The sequence below is a fragment of the Strix uralensis genome, chromosome 2, assembly GCF_047716275.1.
Source record: "Strix uralensis isolate ZFMK-TIS-50842 chromosome 2, bStrUra1, whole genome shotgun sequence".
Taxonomy (NCBI): Eukaryota; Metazoa; Chordata; class Aves; order Strigiformes; family Strigidae; genus Strix; species Strix uralensis.
In genome coordinates, this window is record NC_133973.1 from 38989683 (window position 1) to 39008839 (window position 19157).

Genomic DNA, 19157 nt, shown 5'->3' on the forward strand with positions numbered 1-19157 from the left:
GCTTGTAACAGCTCTCAGAAAAAGGCAAAGACAATAGTTTCATCTCTCCAACTTTTCCAGCACCTGAACTGTGTAACATGGCCTTTTCTTTACAATGCTGTATCACAAGGTCCCTTTATAGGCATTACCTTTTACAAACATAATTGCATGGTGCTTCTGGCTCCTAAGTAGCATTAATTTAATTTTTGCTCTTAGCAGACACATAACTCACTTTTTTCACTAAGCAGATGTAGCATTTTACAGTCTTCATATTGGAAAGGAATAAATTTAAGTCCACATTTCCCACATCCTCTCTGTTTTAAAACTTGACCTCACACTTGCCTTATCTGATCCTCAACTCACGAGCCCCTCCTAAGGTAGAAGAGTGTATCCTTGCTCATCTCTACAATATTATTGTGCTTAAGAGGCTTCTGAAGAGACACAAAACTTGGATGAAGCTAGCCTTCTAGCCAAGCCTGGAACATCTGCAAGGAATGCTGCTGTGAAAAGAGTTTCCAAAAATTATGTTTCCCCTAGAGGAAAGGAAATAATGGGAGAGCGAGTAAACTACTGTCATCACTGTGACCTACACTGCAAGATAATGCATTTCATTTGAAAGAGGAAAAAAAAAAGTCATCATACACTTTAAATTTGGTACAGAGTCCCGGCTTCATGCTTCCCAGGAGGTGCATCATTGTGTCCAGTAATTCACGACTTGAACTAACCAAGAACTCACGGCCACATGCCAGCGCAGCCACATCTGAGAGAGAACACAAAACATCACCATAAAAATCATGTTTCAAACAAAAGTTTATGCCAATTATCAGGACCACTAAAAAGGTATGTCAGCTGTGAAGAATGAACTATGGCATCTATATAAACTTCAAACTATATTCATCTACATAGCAAATACCAAAGCAGCAAATTATACTGGTCAAACGCCTTCGTAACTCTACTTTTTGGTAATTAAAATACTTATTCAGAGTGGCCAGTATCCCAATAGTAACACAGTGAATTATGAAACAAAAGCTTGGATTCATCCGCAAATAATATGGGACTGAAGCAAAGCTGAGCATTGTAAGGTCCCACTTTAAAACAACACGATTGTAGATTGTTTTACAATCACTCAATCCAGTATACCTGGCACATTACACAACCAAAACTCTCATGGACATCTACTCAAAAGCTCTTTTCCTACCTCTCTGCAAGTGCTGCATTATTCATGCAAACCAAAAGGCAAGAGTATTTCCAAAGACTACTGCTCCATAGAAAACTTTCCTTTAGTATTTTCCCTTACACTTGCCCCACACTTTAGGGCATCCTTATGTGCAACAGGAATCTTCCAGCAACCCAAGCTTCTTTGTACTGTGCAACTGGCCAAGCCTCCAAACGTGTGAAGCACAGTGTACCTAACTAGTGACAGAACCTGGTTCCCTGGAATCCCATTCAGGGCAAGTTTGGTGATCTGCTGTGTGATACAGTTCTTCCACTTTCATGCAGCCTCAAGTTCTCTCTCCTATGCACATACATCACAATGCCTTTTTTGACCTCCGAATAAGCAGAGGTACTATGGACACAGCATATAATTAAAGACTGTTATCACAGTGTTTGTGCACACTGGGCTGTGTTAAGACTGCACTGAGAACTTCTGGCATCTTCTAACTTCTGAATACTTGGCACTTCACGATCAGCTGCTCAGTGTTCTTTTAATGCTGCTTTCAAGTGTAATACTGCCTTACAGCGTAACTAGGAGGATTAAACTGGTACCTTCTACATTGTTCATCTGACTGTGTCCTTTATCACATTTGAGTTTCAGCAGCCCAAATTACAGAGACAAAGAGACAAATCTTGGTAATATTAAATTCACTGGCAAAATTTATATCAGCTTTACTGAAGAAAGACTTTGTTCCACCGTCCTGATTCCTCCTCAGGCAGAACCCCAACACCTCCCAACTTCCAGCCTTTAAACATTTTCTTTGTTCAGACTTTACTTCTGCTATGCTTTTTCTGGTTTTGGTTGTTGTTTTGGTGGGTTTTTTTATTTAATGAAGCAATTGGACATAACTGGATTCCACCTTGGTACAGTGGCATAATGCATCACATAGGGTTTTTATTACAATCTTTAATGGCACCACAACACCTAAAACCACACATGCAAAAAAGCTGTTAATGTAAGAGCCACTTCTTTGTATAACTACCCACTGTTTTATCTATGTTGCATTGTGTCATTTTGACAGTTGCAGCTTCACAAAAATGCAGATGACATATCAACCCCATTTCTCACAGCCTTCCAAGTCAAGGGCAGCTGTACTAAGATAGATCTGTGTCTTTCTACTCATTTTCTGACCCTAAAAAGAAACATTTAGTATGGAAGTCAGGTTTAGTACCTTTTGCTTCTCTTAGCACTATGGATTCAGGACAGTGAAGGTGTGGTCCATCTGACGGCAACAAAATTCTTAAGCAGTTTCAAAATGCTGAGCACATACCTTAAGATAGGGCCGATCTACTTGCACCATCTGCGATTCATACATCTTGACATTAGCATTATTGGTGATTCAGAAAGTAAATGGCTTGATACTTACAAACTAAGGTGAGCATACAAGACTAGTATTTTACTTCAGATTGAATGGACATGTTAGGGAATTTCAGAACTCAATGGCTCTTACTGGTCTAACCCTTAACTGTGTCACAGACAGCACAACGCCTCGCAGAAGTGTCAATGACAAAATCCGCTAAAACTTCAAAAAACTAGGAAGTCACCCAAGATACCAACACCAACTAAACACCTGACTTTGAAAAGCTGTATTTACTGCAGCACATAAGGCAATATAGAAATTCCCAGTACGTGTGGAATGCTACTCTGAAAGATAACATTAACTTACTTGTTACAATCCCTGCCAAAGCTAATACAAACTGATTTTCATCAGAATCCAAATCCTGCTGTTTCATGTCTTCACTTAATGACTTCACAAAGCTCTCCATGGTCTGTGCAGTGATTGTGAAAAACTTTACTGCTTTACTCTGCAAGCGCGGAGGAGAAAAAAAGATTATACACACCACAGCGACTATGATTATTAGATGCTATAGTAAAACTGGACAATCTTCAAAATTACTAAAACATCCAGTTACTTTAAAAAACAACAGGAAATAGCAAGTATGCACTGACATGTTTGATGTCCTAATATTTGAATCCATTACCTCAGAAGAAAATGGGAAACTACCCAATGCTACATTTATTTATAAAACTAAACCACTGTATATTTACCTTCTAAACACAAAATAATACATATCAAACAGCAGAATTAAAGCTCATTTTCAAAAGTGAGGATATTATCTTTGCTTTGCAATAGCTGGACCAGGTGTTTCACATTTACTGGGCTACTACAGCAGCTTTTGTCAAGACCCTATCCAGCTGAAGACAGGAGAACAACCTGATGTAGTGATTTGATATGAATTTTCTAAGAAAACCTATGAAATACCCAGAAAAGAAGCAGAATTTGATTGGATCCTAACATGATTCATTAACTGCTCAATACAGACTGCAGAAGAGGCTAGGTAGAAGTCCTTTAGAAAAAGAAATGGAGGTCTCTCCTGGGTCACCGGTTGAATTTAAGTCAGCAATGTCACATGAGAAAGACGATCATCACATCAGAGCATATAAACAGGAGTACAGCCTGTAATTATGTTATGCAGTCTTTTCCCCTCAGCTGGAACACTCCTCCACTCTGGGGTATCCAGTTGAGGAAGCAGCCACCTAGTACAAAGCTCAGGGCAGGGCAAAGAGCCTGGTCAGAGGTGCAGACAGAGACTACAAATAAGGACTGAGAGAATTATTTCTGTTTATTAATAATTCTGACCTGTAAAACATTGCTGAATTTCACACAGAGGATGCTGGGTTTTGTAACAAAAATAGTGTAACAGGGAGTCCATAATGCCAGGTTGCCCAGTGTCTTTAATAATTTTGCCAGTTGCTGCATGAAGCAGATGAAACTTTTAGTCATTCCTGGCAGTGACCCAGTGGGACAGCCCAAGAAATGCCTGAACTTTTATTCATTTTGCAAAGTGACTCAAAATTTTAATATTTTGTCAAAACTACTGCTTTCACAGTATGTACAAAGCTACTGGTAACATTTCTTTATTCCTCCACTGCTGCACATTCACCACATCAAAGTTACACAGTTCCTGTGGGGTGACTCCAGCAACGCATCATTAAAAGGGGCAGCCAATACTCAGTATCTTCACAAATGATATTGTGGCCCCAGAATAACAGGAATGAAGGGATCGTGGGAAAAGAGAACGATAAGAAGTACACTTCCGCATGTGCTGGATGTACTTTTTATACTTACAGGGACACCACACCTCAAAGATGGCAATTTTAACATAAGCAGTGACTGTAGTTCAAGGAGCAGAGGGCATGCGAGAAAATGAAGAGAGCCTACTACAGCAGACTAGTATAAACTATTACGAAAATATGTATTCACAGAGGAACAGAGTACTAAGCAAACCAAGTAGCTGGTATGTTGCACAGAAAACAAGCAAAATCTTCTGTTTGCCAGTCTCCTGAGGTGTGCTGGTGTCCCCTCTGCCTAACCTTCTTCCCAAATAGCCATTAATTAACTAGCAGTGAGGTCTGAGGAGCCGCAGAGACCAATCAGGTTTATAAATAGCAAGCATAATGTACTCTGCACAGTCTCTTATTAGCTTGACAGTATTTTCATGGGACTGAAGAATGTCTCACCCACAGACACTGAGAGAAGGAGAGTTCTGAGAGCAGCCATTAAGGTGCTTGAGCTCAAATGGTGCAATGAAACCTCTGCTGTCCAAGTAATTCCTGCATGAAAACATCGGTTCATCAGATAACTGAAGTAGCAGATCACCTTGTAGGATCCAAAATTTCTCAAGTTGAAGCACGCCTTGATGTTGTTCTGAAATCAAACCTTCAGTTTGTATTTCCATGCGAGAGCCCTGTCGTGTGGATATCTGGTTGAAGTTTTTTGAAAGACATCTAAAATGATCTCACGGGAATTAATTTACTTCTTTTTTAGCACATGCAGATAGGCATCCTTGAACACTCTCTCTCATGCTGCTTCTCTGGATGTTTCTTCAGGTTCTCTCTAGGAATGCTACACATGGGTAGAAATAGCAGGCATCTCTCCCTCACTGCCTTGAAAACTGCTTGTGTTACATTTCAAATTTGCTGCTCAAGTTTTGACTTTCCCAACCCATATGGACACAAATGGTATACAGGTCCCAAACATCATTTCAGTTAATAGGCACTGCAGAACGGTATGGAAGACCTACTTCTGTATCTGTGCAAAGGCTGAAAAAAGCTGAAGCATTGTTCTCTAAGGCATGAAATGATTTTGAATTAATGCCACCCTCCCCACATGCTTAAATATGAGCAACGGTTTCAAAGCATTCTTGATGTTGTTATAAATTTCTGTAGTTCACAATAACTTCTCAGGGGAGGGAGGAAGATGCTGCAAGCTGTACAACTTGTCTAAAATAACTCAAACCAAAAACTTTGCATGAGAAATCTCCATTATCTTTCAATAACCTGACTCATTGCCAAGTTGCAATCTGTGGTTGATGCAATGCCATACAATCCGTTTATGTTTTTCCTAGTGGTCTTGTTGCAAACCCAGGCACATTTCTTACCATGTTATGTGCACCATCACAAGAAAATGATGCCCAAAAATGTTGCTATGACCTTCACCAGAAGTATAGCAGTTCAATGGGCTGTAACAATTCCTGGGAATGAATATTTTGCATTTCAAACAAACACAAAAACAAAAGTATTGCATCTTCACAGTTGGGCTTTTTACCCTTACACAAAGCATCAGGTAACAGTTTTGTTTTTACCTAATTCTACTTAATTTTGATACTTAAGACTGCTTTCAACAAGACTTCTACTAATTTTACTCTCACCTTGTAGAAATAGTCATTTTCATCACTGCTAGTGTTTTTGTGGGAAACATACTATTTCAATGTTGTTTCACAAGTCAAATAACAGCTAGTCACTAAATATTGTCAATTCTTACAGTTTTAAACTGTTCTGAAAATATGACATGTAATTTTATACTATTTTTGTTGCTATGTGGGGGCTCTGTAGTACCCACCTGCCTTTTTTCTTTTAACTGCTTTATACAATGTTTGTACAGACTTTTTTTCCTTAGTAACTGCTGCTGCTTAGATCTTGAATCATCAGAATTTATCATCAAAAGGTATCATGTACAGCTTTCTAATATCCAACATAAAGTTATAATTGCGTTTTGGTGCACCCAAACTGGAAAACTTCTTATAAACACACTAGTTTACCAATCACTACAATTAACTAATCCTATTCACTCAGCTGTTCATGCTGCTGAAAAATCAAGCCAGAAGAAACCGTGGCATCAGTTCACTCAGATTAAATACCATTCCATTCCTTCTTACATTGGCATATGTAAGATATGACAAATCATATTTTTTGTCAGGCCTGTTCCTCTGATACCTCCTAATTCCATCAGCTGCACTTGGCAGTGAAACTGTGTTAGTTGTAAAATTACTATTGTCATTAACTGTTGATTTGGTTTTCGGTGGTTTGGGGTTTTTTTTTTTTTTTCAAATAAGCTACGTGTTCACATTTAACACTGAAGATCTAATAAGATTCACTAGCAGCTAGGCTCTCCAAATTTCCAAGAGTCATGCAAGTATTAAGGCAGCACAAAGATCCAAAGAAGTTGAGAATTGATAGATCTGTCTTCCTTCCATGAGAACAGTTCCATGAAGCTCTCTACAGGCATGGGAACTGCTGCGTGTGCCCAAGAATTATTTTCTTCTTCTGTTAGCTTGCAAAGATATTTACATTGTGCTAGCTGCAGCCTTGCTTCCAGTTTAACAGTGCGTGGTGGAAAACAGATAATCCTTGTTTGGTAACACAAATTACTGCATTTATTCCCAGCCTACCTCCTAACACTTCATAGTTCCAACACTTCTTAAATGAGAATGGATGGTTCCCAAAGAATATACAATTCAGAAAATATTTTTGCTGTCCTATCAGTTTCTGAAATATATCCTTAAAGTGTGTAACAGAGGAAGGTCCTTGTTTTAAAGACCTAACAGCATTACCACCAATAAGTATTCACCTGCCATACTTACTCCTCCTAGAATGGTTTTAACAGCTTCCTCATTGCTAGATACACCCCACAACAGTGTGCACACCGCTGCACCCATTTCTGTGCAATACTCTGCTTGCTGCAGGAGCTGCTGCTTGGCCTCATTCAGCTGCTGGCGGAGGTCTAGTTTCTCCTGAAATAGCGTAAGGAAATTTTGGTTGTACTTCATATCAGCCACAACAAGTTTCTAGGCTAAGGGACAAAACAAGAAACAACATCATGGCCATATACGAAATGAAACGGGGGGGGTGCCTGCAGTGGCAAAATCAGAGCAGTTGCAGATACATACCTTCTCTGCTGAGCTGTATCTAAGTAGTAAGCACATTGTGGAGGCTGACAGTAACCAGAAGCCTGTCCACAAGGTCAGACCAAATGACCCACCGAGACTGAGTGGCACCTAGAGAAGTTTGATAGGAGAGTCTACTCCTCCTAAGCAAACAGCTACGTGTCTCCTCAAGAGAGAAGGGATTTCAACATCAGAGGTCAACCTTTCCAGACACCTTACAAAAGATACCGTAAACACCTTATAGGAAGGGAGGGTTATGGTTTTCAAAATAGACTTCTGCCTTAGCCAGTGTTGTAGAGTTACTGGACACCTAACATAAATACTGTTCTCTTCCAACTTTTCTTCTCTTGGCATATTCCTCATCAGCGGTCGCAAAGTGAGACAGAGTCCCTGGAAAAACAGACCTAAGGCTTGAAGTTTGGAGGGCCTTTCATACCAAGAAAGCCCAGGCACTATCATGCACCCATCACTTAAGTGAGCTGCTCAGTGGTCCTTGCTACAAAGCATAAAGAGAGAACAGAGCAATCCAACATGACCAGGACACAATTTCAAATCAGCAGTACTTTTTTCCAATCACATGGCAAGTTGGCCAGAAGAGTATCATGAGATTAGGTATGATTCTAGGTCTCCCTGGCTTCCTACCAAATGCCACAGGGGTTACTTCTCAGCTTAGAGCTAGTGCAGACAGTGAGATCAAGACAGGGATAACGCAGTCTGTGGTCTCTCAGGGTGCGTGGGGGCTCCCTGCTAACTCTGAGTGGGGTGGTATTAGACAGTGCTGCAGGGAAAGATAAAGGCCAGTCAAGAAAAATGATGCTAACTCAAGTATTAGAAGAGAGGGAATCACAGATCACACGATGTCAGAAGAACAGAAGGATCTTGTTCTGCCCATTTTATGGGCATGGGACTTTCAGATTCACCACAGAAAGCAACCCCCTCAGCCCAGCCTCCCCTGTGTTTAGCTATCAGGATGAAGTATGGGGAAATGAGAAGGAATCTTTTCTAGTCAATTTTGAAAGCAAGTAAACAGAACAAAACTTTCAATGATATATTCCCATTAAGATTTTAAACTAAGTATTCATAATTTTGGGAGTTCACCTCAATGTTTTCTGTTAAGGGTTTGGAAAGAATAGAAACATAAACTAATCTGAAAATTTACATAACATGGTATCAACCAGTACAAAGCTGCTTGTACTCTGTCATCAATTTCCTACCTAGAATCCTGTATCATACCGGACAGCCTGATTTGCATTGCTTTATCATGCTGCTAATGGAACACACAGGCTAGGATTTATAAAGTTCAAATTAAATTTATCAAGCAGATTTCTGTGCATACTTACTCTCTGGAGTCTCTTTCACCTTATAGTTTAATAGCAAAGGCTGACACTTGCTGTTGGTTCCCTAAGCATAGAAGTCCCAGGAAAAGTCTCTTATTTCTTAATACTTCGATCATTTTTAAGCAAGTTAGCCAAATTTTATCTTTTACATAACTCACTGCCAGAACTATCAGCTTTTTTGCCACCATGTGTATCAACAAAGTGTCCACAGGCATCTTCCTGTCTGTCTTTTCCACATTGACCTTGTCTAAGGAAAAGATATATTTTAATACATTTTATTTGCATTTTGCATTTGGATGCTAATACTGAATAGTAAGACATAAAACTAATACCAAAGCTAGATCCCCCAACAAGGATGCAAAGCCAGAACAAGAAACGCCAGAATTTTTAATAGATCAAAAGCAACATCAGAACAAAGATATGAAGCAAGGAAAACAAAATAGTACATTCAAGAGCCAGGAAAATAAACGGAGCCTGCAAAAGCAAATAACCTAGCTGGGAGCCACACTCCCGAGAGCTCACATCACAAAGCAATCACTGTGCTATGCAACACCACCACCTTCAGGAAAGGGTCAAGGCACAAAAATACAGCAGTGCTAAGTACATAACTATGAAAAGACAGACAAAGAAGACAATAGCCAAGAATAACATGTGCACTTCAAGTTTTGCTCAGGTTCTGAAAGCACAACAATTCCTTAATCGGTGACACAGCAGTGCACAGAAATTTTAGAATGCAAAATGTTGATTTATGATCCCCTAAGAAAAGGACACTGCTCAACTAGAAAATGCATTTATTTTATGTTTGTTTCAGTGAATTGTTTCCTTTTCCTCCAGAATATAAATGTGAAGAAAATAATTAAGAAAATATATGCAAGGATGCCCACAGCAGAACAGCAACCAAATTAAAAACACCATGCAAAGTGATTAACAGGAACAAAAATCACATGTATACATACACCATCTTCTTTTATCCTGAAGAGCTAAAAGATTTCATGACGTACATAAGCACAATCCACTCAAATACACCTTTGTGGCATATAACAGAAGTCATTTAGACAAGCAGTGTATACTGCACAACAGCAAAGATAAGAAGAGAAGAGCTTTGATCAGGAACACCAAGACAACACCGCTCTTAGTAAAATAGCCATGCTTTAAGTAAAACTTTCATCCAAAAGAAATCACAAACCTAAACTACCTGCCATTTATTTTGTAACGCTAACAAGAATAAAGGATGGGACCCACTTCATTAATATCTAAAGCAGCAACATTAAATCTTACAGAGGTTTATCCTGGATGCTTATACAACTAAAGACATTGGTACACAGCAAAACTAGCTGTGCACCTATTGCCAAACTGAAAGAGCTATCCCAGAAGATACTTATTTTGAAGTAAGGAATATCCAGGTAGACAACTATCCCATCATACTTTACATTCATAACAAACTTCATTCCAGAATGACTTCTCCACACAGATGTGCCCTAAAACTGCTTGGCTGAACTCTTCATTTATTCCTTTTCAAAAATGAAATCATTTCTGTAGATTCATCTGTGTTTGTGCAATCCCAAGGCTGGCAGATGCTAACTCCAGAACCCCAACAAAGTGAGCTTCTGTTAACTACTGAAGATAGCTATTAGCTCCAAGGAAATGAACTTTTGCAGCAAATAATCACAACTGAGTCTCACACATCTCAGAAATTAAGTCTGTGTGATCCTATATGAACCCCAATGGCTTCTCAGAAGACCCACAGTCCAAGAAGTCAGTCTTTGCTACTCTTTCATTGTTAAGAATGTCCCCTCTCATAATCACTAAATACAATATTGAGAAAGCAAAAGGAGCCTTGTAATTGTTCTTTGACTCACAGCTGTACATGGCAATTAGATCAATAGGTGCATCGAGAAAGAATATTAACAGCACACAGCTTACAGCAAGCAAAAGAGAGGCCAGTTTAATTTTGTACGTTGCGTTACCTACATTATCTTCTATTGTCCTCTTTGAATATATGTTATAAATCCAAAAGAACTGATTATACAAAGGACCTTTTGATGCCAGCTACACCACCATCTTCCCGAATACCCAATGTTTTACTTCAACATGTTAACAAAATGCTAATGATTTTTAACTTTACATTGACCAAAGCGAACCCTGCCAAGAAGCCCGTAATGCAACCCCATACAACTGCACCTCGCACAGTATGGAAGTTAAGAGAGGTCTATGCAGTTATGCAAGAGTTATGTACCTAAGTGGCAGACTGACTGTCAGCTGGTACTGCTACTTGTACACATTGAATACTTTTTGGTACTGCATCATATTATATTTTGTCTAGTTATAATACTGACCCTTCTGCTCTAGAAATATCAAGGGGAAAAAAACATCAGCTATGAACTTATAAGTAATTTACTCACCACCTCACTATATGAATAGAAATCCAGATTGTTTTTCAGGCTGAGTATGTACTTTGTGACGTGAACATGAAAAACTGATCATTACTGCTTTTGTTACTAAAACTCAAGCATACAGATATCAACATTCTGACAGCCAATCTACCTTCTTCTCTCTCATGCAATCAGCCTGGGCTGTTTCCAGACGGGCTCTGAAGTGTTCACAATCCATTTTCAGCTGCTCAATCTCCTCCTCCTTTTTCTCCATGTCTGTGACAGGATAAATTAGATACACGAAGTAGTAAGTTATGACCAACGGGCTTGCACGAAAGAATCTACTCAGTGCAACTTTAATGAGGTGCTTTAACTATTTGCTTGTGTTAGATCACCTCCTCGTGGCTAAATTGGTATATCGCAATTTGCCACATTTCAACAGTTCTTATAAGAAACTAAACGAACATGTTTCTGATTTAAACCAGGGAAAGACTGAAAGAATCATATCTAGCTGTTAAATACTGTGTGCTGATAAGACACCATTCTGGCACTGAGATCCAGCTTCTCAGGAATTTTAAAAAATTCACTCAGTTCTCTGCTTGCTTTGTTTTCATGATGGTTTTCACATCTGCTGTCTTGGAAATTCAGGGAGTATAGTGAAAACCTAATACCACTAAGGTCAGTCAAAAGTGAGTGCTTCAATATACATCATACAAATTATATGAACAGTAAGAATGAAATGCAACTACTCCAAGCATTTTAAATTAACGTTTACGAAGTATTATAAGGCATTATAAACTATTTAAACATTATGTCAGTGAGAAGCAAATTTTACAATTCCCTTAAAAAATTAGTCTATCACAAATACATTCCAATTTAGACGCTTTATTTTTGCAAATGGAAATCAAGTTAAAAGTATTATATTTCACAATCATGATGTCTGTTTTGAAAAATTCACTTTGAAGGACATTTTTAATAATTGCTGTGTATTGTATTTTACTTTAAAAAAACACAGTTCTGGATGCTTAATATTTATACTGAAAAAAGGAAACACATTTAAGTGATTCCAGAAAGCGATGTCCAAACAGCATCTACTGCAATTTTGGTTAGCTTGAAAAACAAGTTACGCCCCACTTCAAGTGCCATATCACTGATCATGAGAGTATGGTCTATCGCTTAACACACTTCAAATACCTCCCCTTATATGTGGTCAGTATTTTTGAATGTATTTACCAAAGAACATACCAAATTCAATCATAAAAAGATAACATCCTTTAAAAAAAAAGTCCTTATTGTCCAAAAAGCTTGGATTCTAGCATTTTATTTAGTAATGCTGCAGTATTTGGAAATAATTCCTTTTTTTTTGTCCTAACTGACAAAATGTTATCATCTCAAATATATATACATTGCTTTGAGTAGCAGGTATAAAAAGATAATCTAGCCACAAACAGCTTTTCTAAAGAGGTGGAACATACTCCCACTCAGCCCATGCATGATTCTAAGCCATCAACACTGACTTTAACCAAGAGGCAAGACAAGGGTCCACTTCTAGGAAACATACATGTGCCAGGGCATGCTCTCTAAGCATTCAGTTCCTTTCAACCTGCAATCCAAAAAAAAAGAATGAAGAGAGGGAACGGATTCATTGAGTTTTTGAGGAATAACTCTGGTCAGTGGCAGGAAACTTTCCTTCTGTCAAGCAGACAATCCAGTCCTGTGCACCTATTACTATGTGGGTGTGAGTCCCAAGTACTTGACAGAAAGATGTCTCGAGCATGAGTAGGGCATGCTCAGCTTATCAATAGCAGACCAAGAACCTGTTCATCCTTGCCAGGTAAATACACGCAATGAAAATCTCTCTCACTGCAAAGTAACAAGCTCTCCTGAATGAGAAAAATCACTTCCAGCCTTTGAGAGAATGGATCCACCCTGAATCAGCGCAGCCAGCACACACAATGATGCCACATCCTTCACTGACAAACTTCAGAGGTCCTGGAACCAAAACTGAATCAGGAGAAGGGGAATAATATTAACTGTTACCACAATCCTACGTGGCTTTTTTTTTTTTTTTTTTTTTGAAGTCCTCCAGATAAAAGCAGAATGTGTCAACATCCTCTAAGGTATCACGTTTTATGTGAAGGGGCAAAAAAAAAGGTAATATTGGAAACTGCTGAAAAGAGACCTACTTCTAGCTGTGCCTCATTTGTGGAAACTCCCCCTATTACACCCAGTCAGCTCTCCTAGCTCTTTGCTCCAAAGAGAATTCAAGGTTGCATGCACCAGTTCTGACATGTGACAGCCTCTTGACACACAGCAGCAGAATGAGCAGCAGACATTTTGCTGGCACTGAAGACTGCATCTGCGTTGCTCACTGCTGCACACTGCGGTACTGAGCAGCACACAGGAAAGCCCGACAGGTTCTCTCACTGGCTGCAAGTCCCAGCCCCTGGTAAGAAAGTTCCTTCCCTCTTGACACTTAAATCTTGAGGCTCAGACTGTCTGCCTCCACCAAGTAAAGGAGCAGCTTTCACTATCAACTTGGATGAGCAAAAATATATGAAATGGAATCCTTATATGATCAGGAAATACATAACTTTACCTCTACAGTGGTAAATCAGACTCTGGGAAGAAGTAGCATTTGCTCCCATGCTGGACTTAAAAGCAGAACAAGGCACTGGGCACAACAAAAGAAGGCCCATATTTCAGGCGTGAGGTGGACTCATTCTCATCCATGCTATAGGTCACATCAGGAGATCTTCTGAACCAGAGATCTAACCTCAGAGCTCTGGGAGGTGGAGAACTGAGTACCATTAGCATAAATGTCAACAAGTGATGGAATTCCAATTCTAGTGATCCAAATTCTAGATCAATGTTAAATGCAATTTTTAACATTTCCCCAGTGGTCCAAGTTCCACTAAACATATGCATAATAATATGGAAAATTTGTTGGAGCTATTTTTCTAAGATTCCTGGAGCCAAACACTTCCTGAAGAGGGTAGTAAGAACAAAACTGACCTTTCTTTTTTAAATGAACAATTACTCTGGCAAAAGCCTTAGTGAAGACCCTGACACCAGCCCAAAAAGTAGGTAGAGGCTGCACTAACCATTGCCAGCTCAGATCTCAGATACCACCTATGGGATGCTCCCATAGCAAATGGATATCCTACTGACCTAGATACACAAGTGAAACATGCAAAGATCTCAAGGTTTCTTAGAGTTGTTCAAGACTCCACCAGTCTCACAACCTAGTGGGTCAGAGGTGTTGAATGTCTCTGACTATAATCTGCACTTCTTGAGGAGCATGAGAACCTGCTAACCACTTCATGTTTACAATACTCAGAAAACTGCAATAGCTGATGAAAAGTCTAGAGAGATGTACAAATCACCCATTAGGCTTCTGCAAGAACAATGTGAAAAAACATCTCTAGTAGGTGCCAGGACCCCTGTAAGCTTCATATGCCAACATCAAGAGACTGTATTTAACAAACGGCACCAGAGAATTCACCATTCTGAGACTGAAGACTGCTTGTGTCCCTGCGATGTCCAACCTTCTGTGAACTCTATGCCCCAAAGCCTCCTTTAAGTCTGACTTATTGTATGCTGCAGAGGTAGGAGCAGACTGGAGTAGCAAAAATCACTTGACTTGTCCCACTGCAGGGGCAAACAATGGCAAGAGCCTGAATAAATATTCAGATGACCTCATTAACTGCAAACGAAACCTCCACTGCGGGGATATACTCAAGAGAGTTCAAAGGCTGACTCAGCTTCAGGTACTCCTTCAAAGGACCCAGAGAATGCTGCTGGTCAGCCAGCAGAACATTTGAAGGAAAGTCTTAAAATCCCCATGTTGATGCCACAAACATCCTGCTGGTAGGCCCTGACAGTGTCTCCTTCATGCCTGGTAACAAGCAGCTTAAGGATCAGTGAGAGAAATCTTGAGACTGAATGCTGATAAAAGATGAAACAAGGATCTGACTAGTTGAGGATCTTGAACACCTTATGCAACTGGAAACAGTCCCTGATGCCTTGCAATAGCATAAAGAAAAAATTTCCTGATCCTATGTCACTTCTTGTGACACATGATGTTTCGACTGGCAACAAGACAGGTGTTAGAGTCTTCTCATCTCTGATTGGAAAGATTCTTCCATGCCATCAAATCCTAAGAGTGGAATGTCCAGCTGCCTCGATGAATTAGGGTATAAACCCTAATGTATCACTTGGTATTGGAGACAGGCCTTGAGGCTCTTAGTCTTTCTTAGCTAGCTGTTGCAAATTAATTTTCAGTTAATCACTTGATATTCTAGAAGAGATACACTTCTATAATCTGTCCCAGTGCTTGTCCCGTGTCTTTTCAGACAAAGACAGTTCCTAGAACAGTTGAATTGTACTGCTTCATGTGAGCTACAGGCTAGGGATAAAGCTGGCTCAGATTTGCTCTTGATGGCATGCTAGGAGTGGTGCAACTGTTGAAAAAATAATGCACAGAGAATCATAACACTGAAATACTGGACTTTGGGGACAGCAGTAAAAAGACCTTTATAACAGAGTCTCCAACTTTTTTTTTTATTATGAGTATTTACGGCAATAAAAGCATACAAGCTAAAAACCAAGACAGGCTAAATACAATGGTATTATGTCTTTCTTTAAATTTAACTTTTTACAGACAGCTACTTACCACATTTTTTTGCTGTGCATCTAAGGTGACATTTTGAAAAACAGAATGCTTTTGCCTCTTCTCAAAGAGGACCCACTGTTTTCATGATATAGCTTCCATTACTGCCTGAACTAAGTGTATTTTTATCCACAATAAAATATTTTTAAAGATTCATTTGTCACGTGTAATTATTTCTAATGCAGTTTGTAGTTTTCTTCATTACAAACACTTTAATTTACTGAAGCAGTCATTGAACACCATAGTTTGATCTGGAATACCTCCACAAACTCTGTAACTATTCGTAGGGGCATGACAGTTTGTTCTAAGCAGCTTTGGCAGAACCTGTAAGAGCTTGTAACATGGTGCTACTCACTTGATTCAATAGCATCCAGTTTCTGGAACGTCCCTAGGATATCCCCATTTACTATTTTGGGTAAGAAATCCCGCAGTTGCATAACCTCAGTTGTCAGCCTTTCCAAATCCCTCCTTCTAACTTTAACAAATTCCTCTTTGGTCTCAGCCTTCTGAAATAAAACAAACAAATAAACCAACCAACCAACCAACGACACTGTTACAGTCTTGCAGTGCTTTTCTGCTTGAATCCCTTCTCTCAGACTACATAATTTCTGTATTACGTAATTTCAGAAATTCATAACCTCTTAAAACTATCCAGTAATAACTAAACCCAAAAGTCCGAGATGGACTTCTTGACTGTAATCTAATTTTTGCCACTCTGGCCTAGAGCAAATCATATTACCTCTCTGCATGTTTCTTTACCTGAAATGTGTGCAAAGTATCTCGGAATGCTATAAAAATTAACACTCACATTTTAAAATGTGAGCAGCTATGCACATGCCAAGCTATTGTTTTGAGACTGTCGTAAAGTTTTTTAATTAACTCAAATATTTGCAAGGTCCTCGGTCACCTTGCTAAATTACAACAGCTCTTTGAGAGGAAAATGTGTATTTCCAAAAGAATTCATCTTTTGTGAGGAGCAAAATATATTTGCAACTATTTGCAACCTAATTCCACATGAATCATTAAATCCTAAATTAAGACAAAAAATGTTTACTAATTTCCTCTTCTGCCAAGCTATTGCAACAAAATAACTTTAATTCCACAGTCCAAGAGAATGTGCATTGATTGTAAAATTAGACAAATTTCTGTACCAAAAACTTCCTACTAAACTCCGATTTCTGATGTATGTACATGTGCACGCTGCCATATCTTAAAAAAGCTACCATATACACACAGACATTAAAAATATTTAACATCCTTTGCCCAAAACATTAATCATCTGTTTTCACAAAGCAAAAATTATAACGTGTCTTAGTACTGGTTTGTACTGCACTGAGAATGCTGTAGAAAATGAGGTCCTTTATGTATCTCATCTTATTTCAGAGGGAAGGCACTACAGAAAACCACAAGAAACTATCTCCTACAAGTACAAAACATGCCATTCCCACAGTCTTTGCGAGTCCAGCTACACAAAGCAAATGGAGGTCATTACCACTGGTACAGACAATGCTACCCTGACATGTCTATCCTTTCCAACCATTTCCTACAATTCCCTCTTTCTGCTTCCCTACTTCCTTAGGTTAAACGTTTCTTTCCAGTTTTGCTTCCTACTCAACTACTTTCCCAACTGTCTTTCAAACCCAGACAGTTGTAGGGACAGAACAGGCCTGTTCCAGCTTTCCCAGTTCAGAGTCATCAGAGCTGCAATAAAGGCATGGAAGAAAGATTTTACTTTTAACTTGAATTGTGTGCTCTAAGCTGCATTTAGGAAGTGCTTATGGCAAAGTTAGCATGGCCAAGCACCACCACATTACATGATTCAGAAAAATACAAATCATTTAGGTCTCAAGAAGGTATGGAATAAACACATGACACCAGGACTCTATAGAAGAGTACCATCCCCATGTCAGCAAACAGGAAGGACCGAGGAACTCAGTATTACCCAAAATTATGGAGCACGATTTGGTACAGGCATAAAAATAACTCTATTCATTAGCAGAAGCTAAACTCAAATAAAATACACTGTTAAAGTACTGGGATTGAGATATGGAATACACAATAAGGAGAAAATTCTCATTTATAGTTCCCACTGTGAACCCAGATCTTCGCAATACTGCAGTTCCAACAGACAAGTTTTATTTTCTCTTGCTTAAGCAGCTTCTCAGCATCTCCCCCCACTACAGTAACATGTTAAAAGCAAATACAATGGAGAACACTCGTTTTCTGTCCAGCCCCTTACAGTAGTGGCAGGTGACTGGATGTAGGGAATTTGACTTCCATCCTCAGAGATCTCTCGCACAACGGTCGAGTTCCTTAGTTATGTACCTTAGCTCATGACCCGCAATCTCTGAATGCCCCTTCCCGGCCTGGCGGGGGCTGCACAGGGCGGAGATCCCGGCCGGCGATGAACACCCAGGAGAGAATACAACCAGCCCTTTCCCCACTCTCCACCAGCCCAGGGTCTCTGGCACCCACCCTTCTACGCAGCCGCCGCCACGCTCCCTCCTCCTCACCCACAGGCAATTACGACCCAACGCTTTGGGCAGGAGCCCGCCCGCGCACGCCCGGGGCCGGACTCCTGCGTGCCTCGCTGGGCCAGCTCCCCAGCGCTAGCGCTAGCCCTGCCCGCCCCTCCCTGTCCCCCCGCGGAGTTCGGCCGCGCCGACCCCGCCACGGCCTCCTCAGGGCCCCGCGAGGCCCAGCGGGCAGCGCCGCCCGCCACGCAGGCCCCCCCGCCACCACCTCCTCCTGGGAGCCGACCCCCGCGGCGGGGTCCTCCCACAACGCCGACGCCGGGGCGGGCAGGGGCAGCCCCGCGGCCAGGCCCAGGCCCAGGCCCAGGCGGGCCGCGCGCGCTACCTGCGCGTCGCCAGCGAGGCCGGGGCAGCGCCGCATCCCGCCAACGGGCACCAGCAGCCTCGTGAGAGAGAGGGCGGGAGCGCGGGAACGGCGCGCCGCCGGCGTCACGCCGCGTCACTGGCCACGCCCCTCGCGGTAGCCCCTCCCCCCCCGCGGGCGGGATGGGCGGGGCCTGGAGCCAGGGGCCGTTTTACCGCCCCCGGCGCGGAGCCGCCCCGGCCCTGGGGCTCCGCCCTGGGGTCGTGCCGTGAGTCCGTCTCGGCGGCGCCCACGGCAGGGCGCGGCTGTGGGGAGCTGGAGCCCAGCCCTGCTGCAGCGTCGCGGGGGCAGGGGCTGGCGGCCCCGGGGAGTGACATGGGGTCCTGGGCAGGGTGGGGGGGCCCGGGCAGGTGCTTCCCCTGCGTCCCTCTGCCCCGTTTGTACCGGTAAGTTCTCAAACTAAGTGATGGCTTTGCGGTGACGCGCCCGCAGCGCCTCCAGCCCCTCGGCTACCGG

The 19157-nt window shown here is 41.2% G+C and overlaps 1 protein-coding gene across 1 annotated transcript in view; it reads right to left on the reverse strand.

The window, feature by feature from the left end:
- Nucleotides 1-18698, reverse strand: part of HSF2BP (heat shock transcription factor 2 binding protein) — a 34225-nt gene extending 15527 nt beyond the window's left edge. Inside the window, exons 1-6 of the mRNA XM_074860768.1 lie at nucleotides 18663-18698; nucleotides 16159-16306; nucleotides 11304-11407; nucleotides 7120-7269; nucleotides 2862-3000; nucleotides 622-739 (exon numbers count right to left, since the gene is read on the reverse strand). Coding sequence (XP_074716869.1) covers nucleotides 622-739; nucleotides 2862-3000; nucleotides 7120-7269; nucleotides 11304-11407; nucleotides 16159-16306; nucleotides 18663-18698 — 695 coding nt within the window. The remainder of the gene's footprint in view (nucleotides 1-621; nucleotides 740-2861; nucleotides 3001-7119; nucleotides 7270-11303; nucleotides 11408-16158; nucleotides 16307-18662) is intronic.
- Nucleotides 18699-19157: the final 459 nt, after the last annotated feature.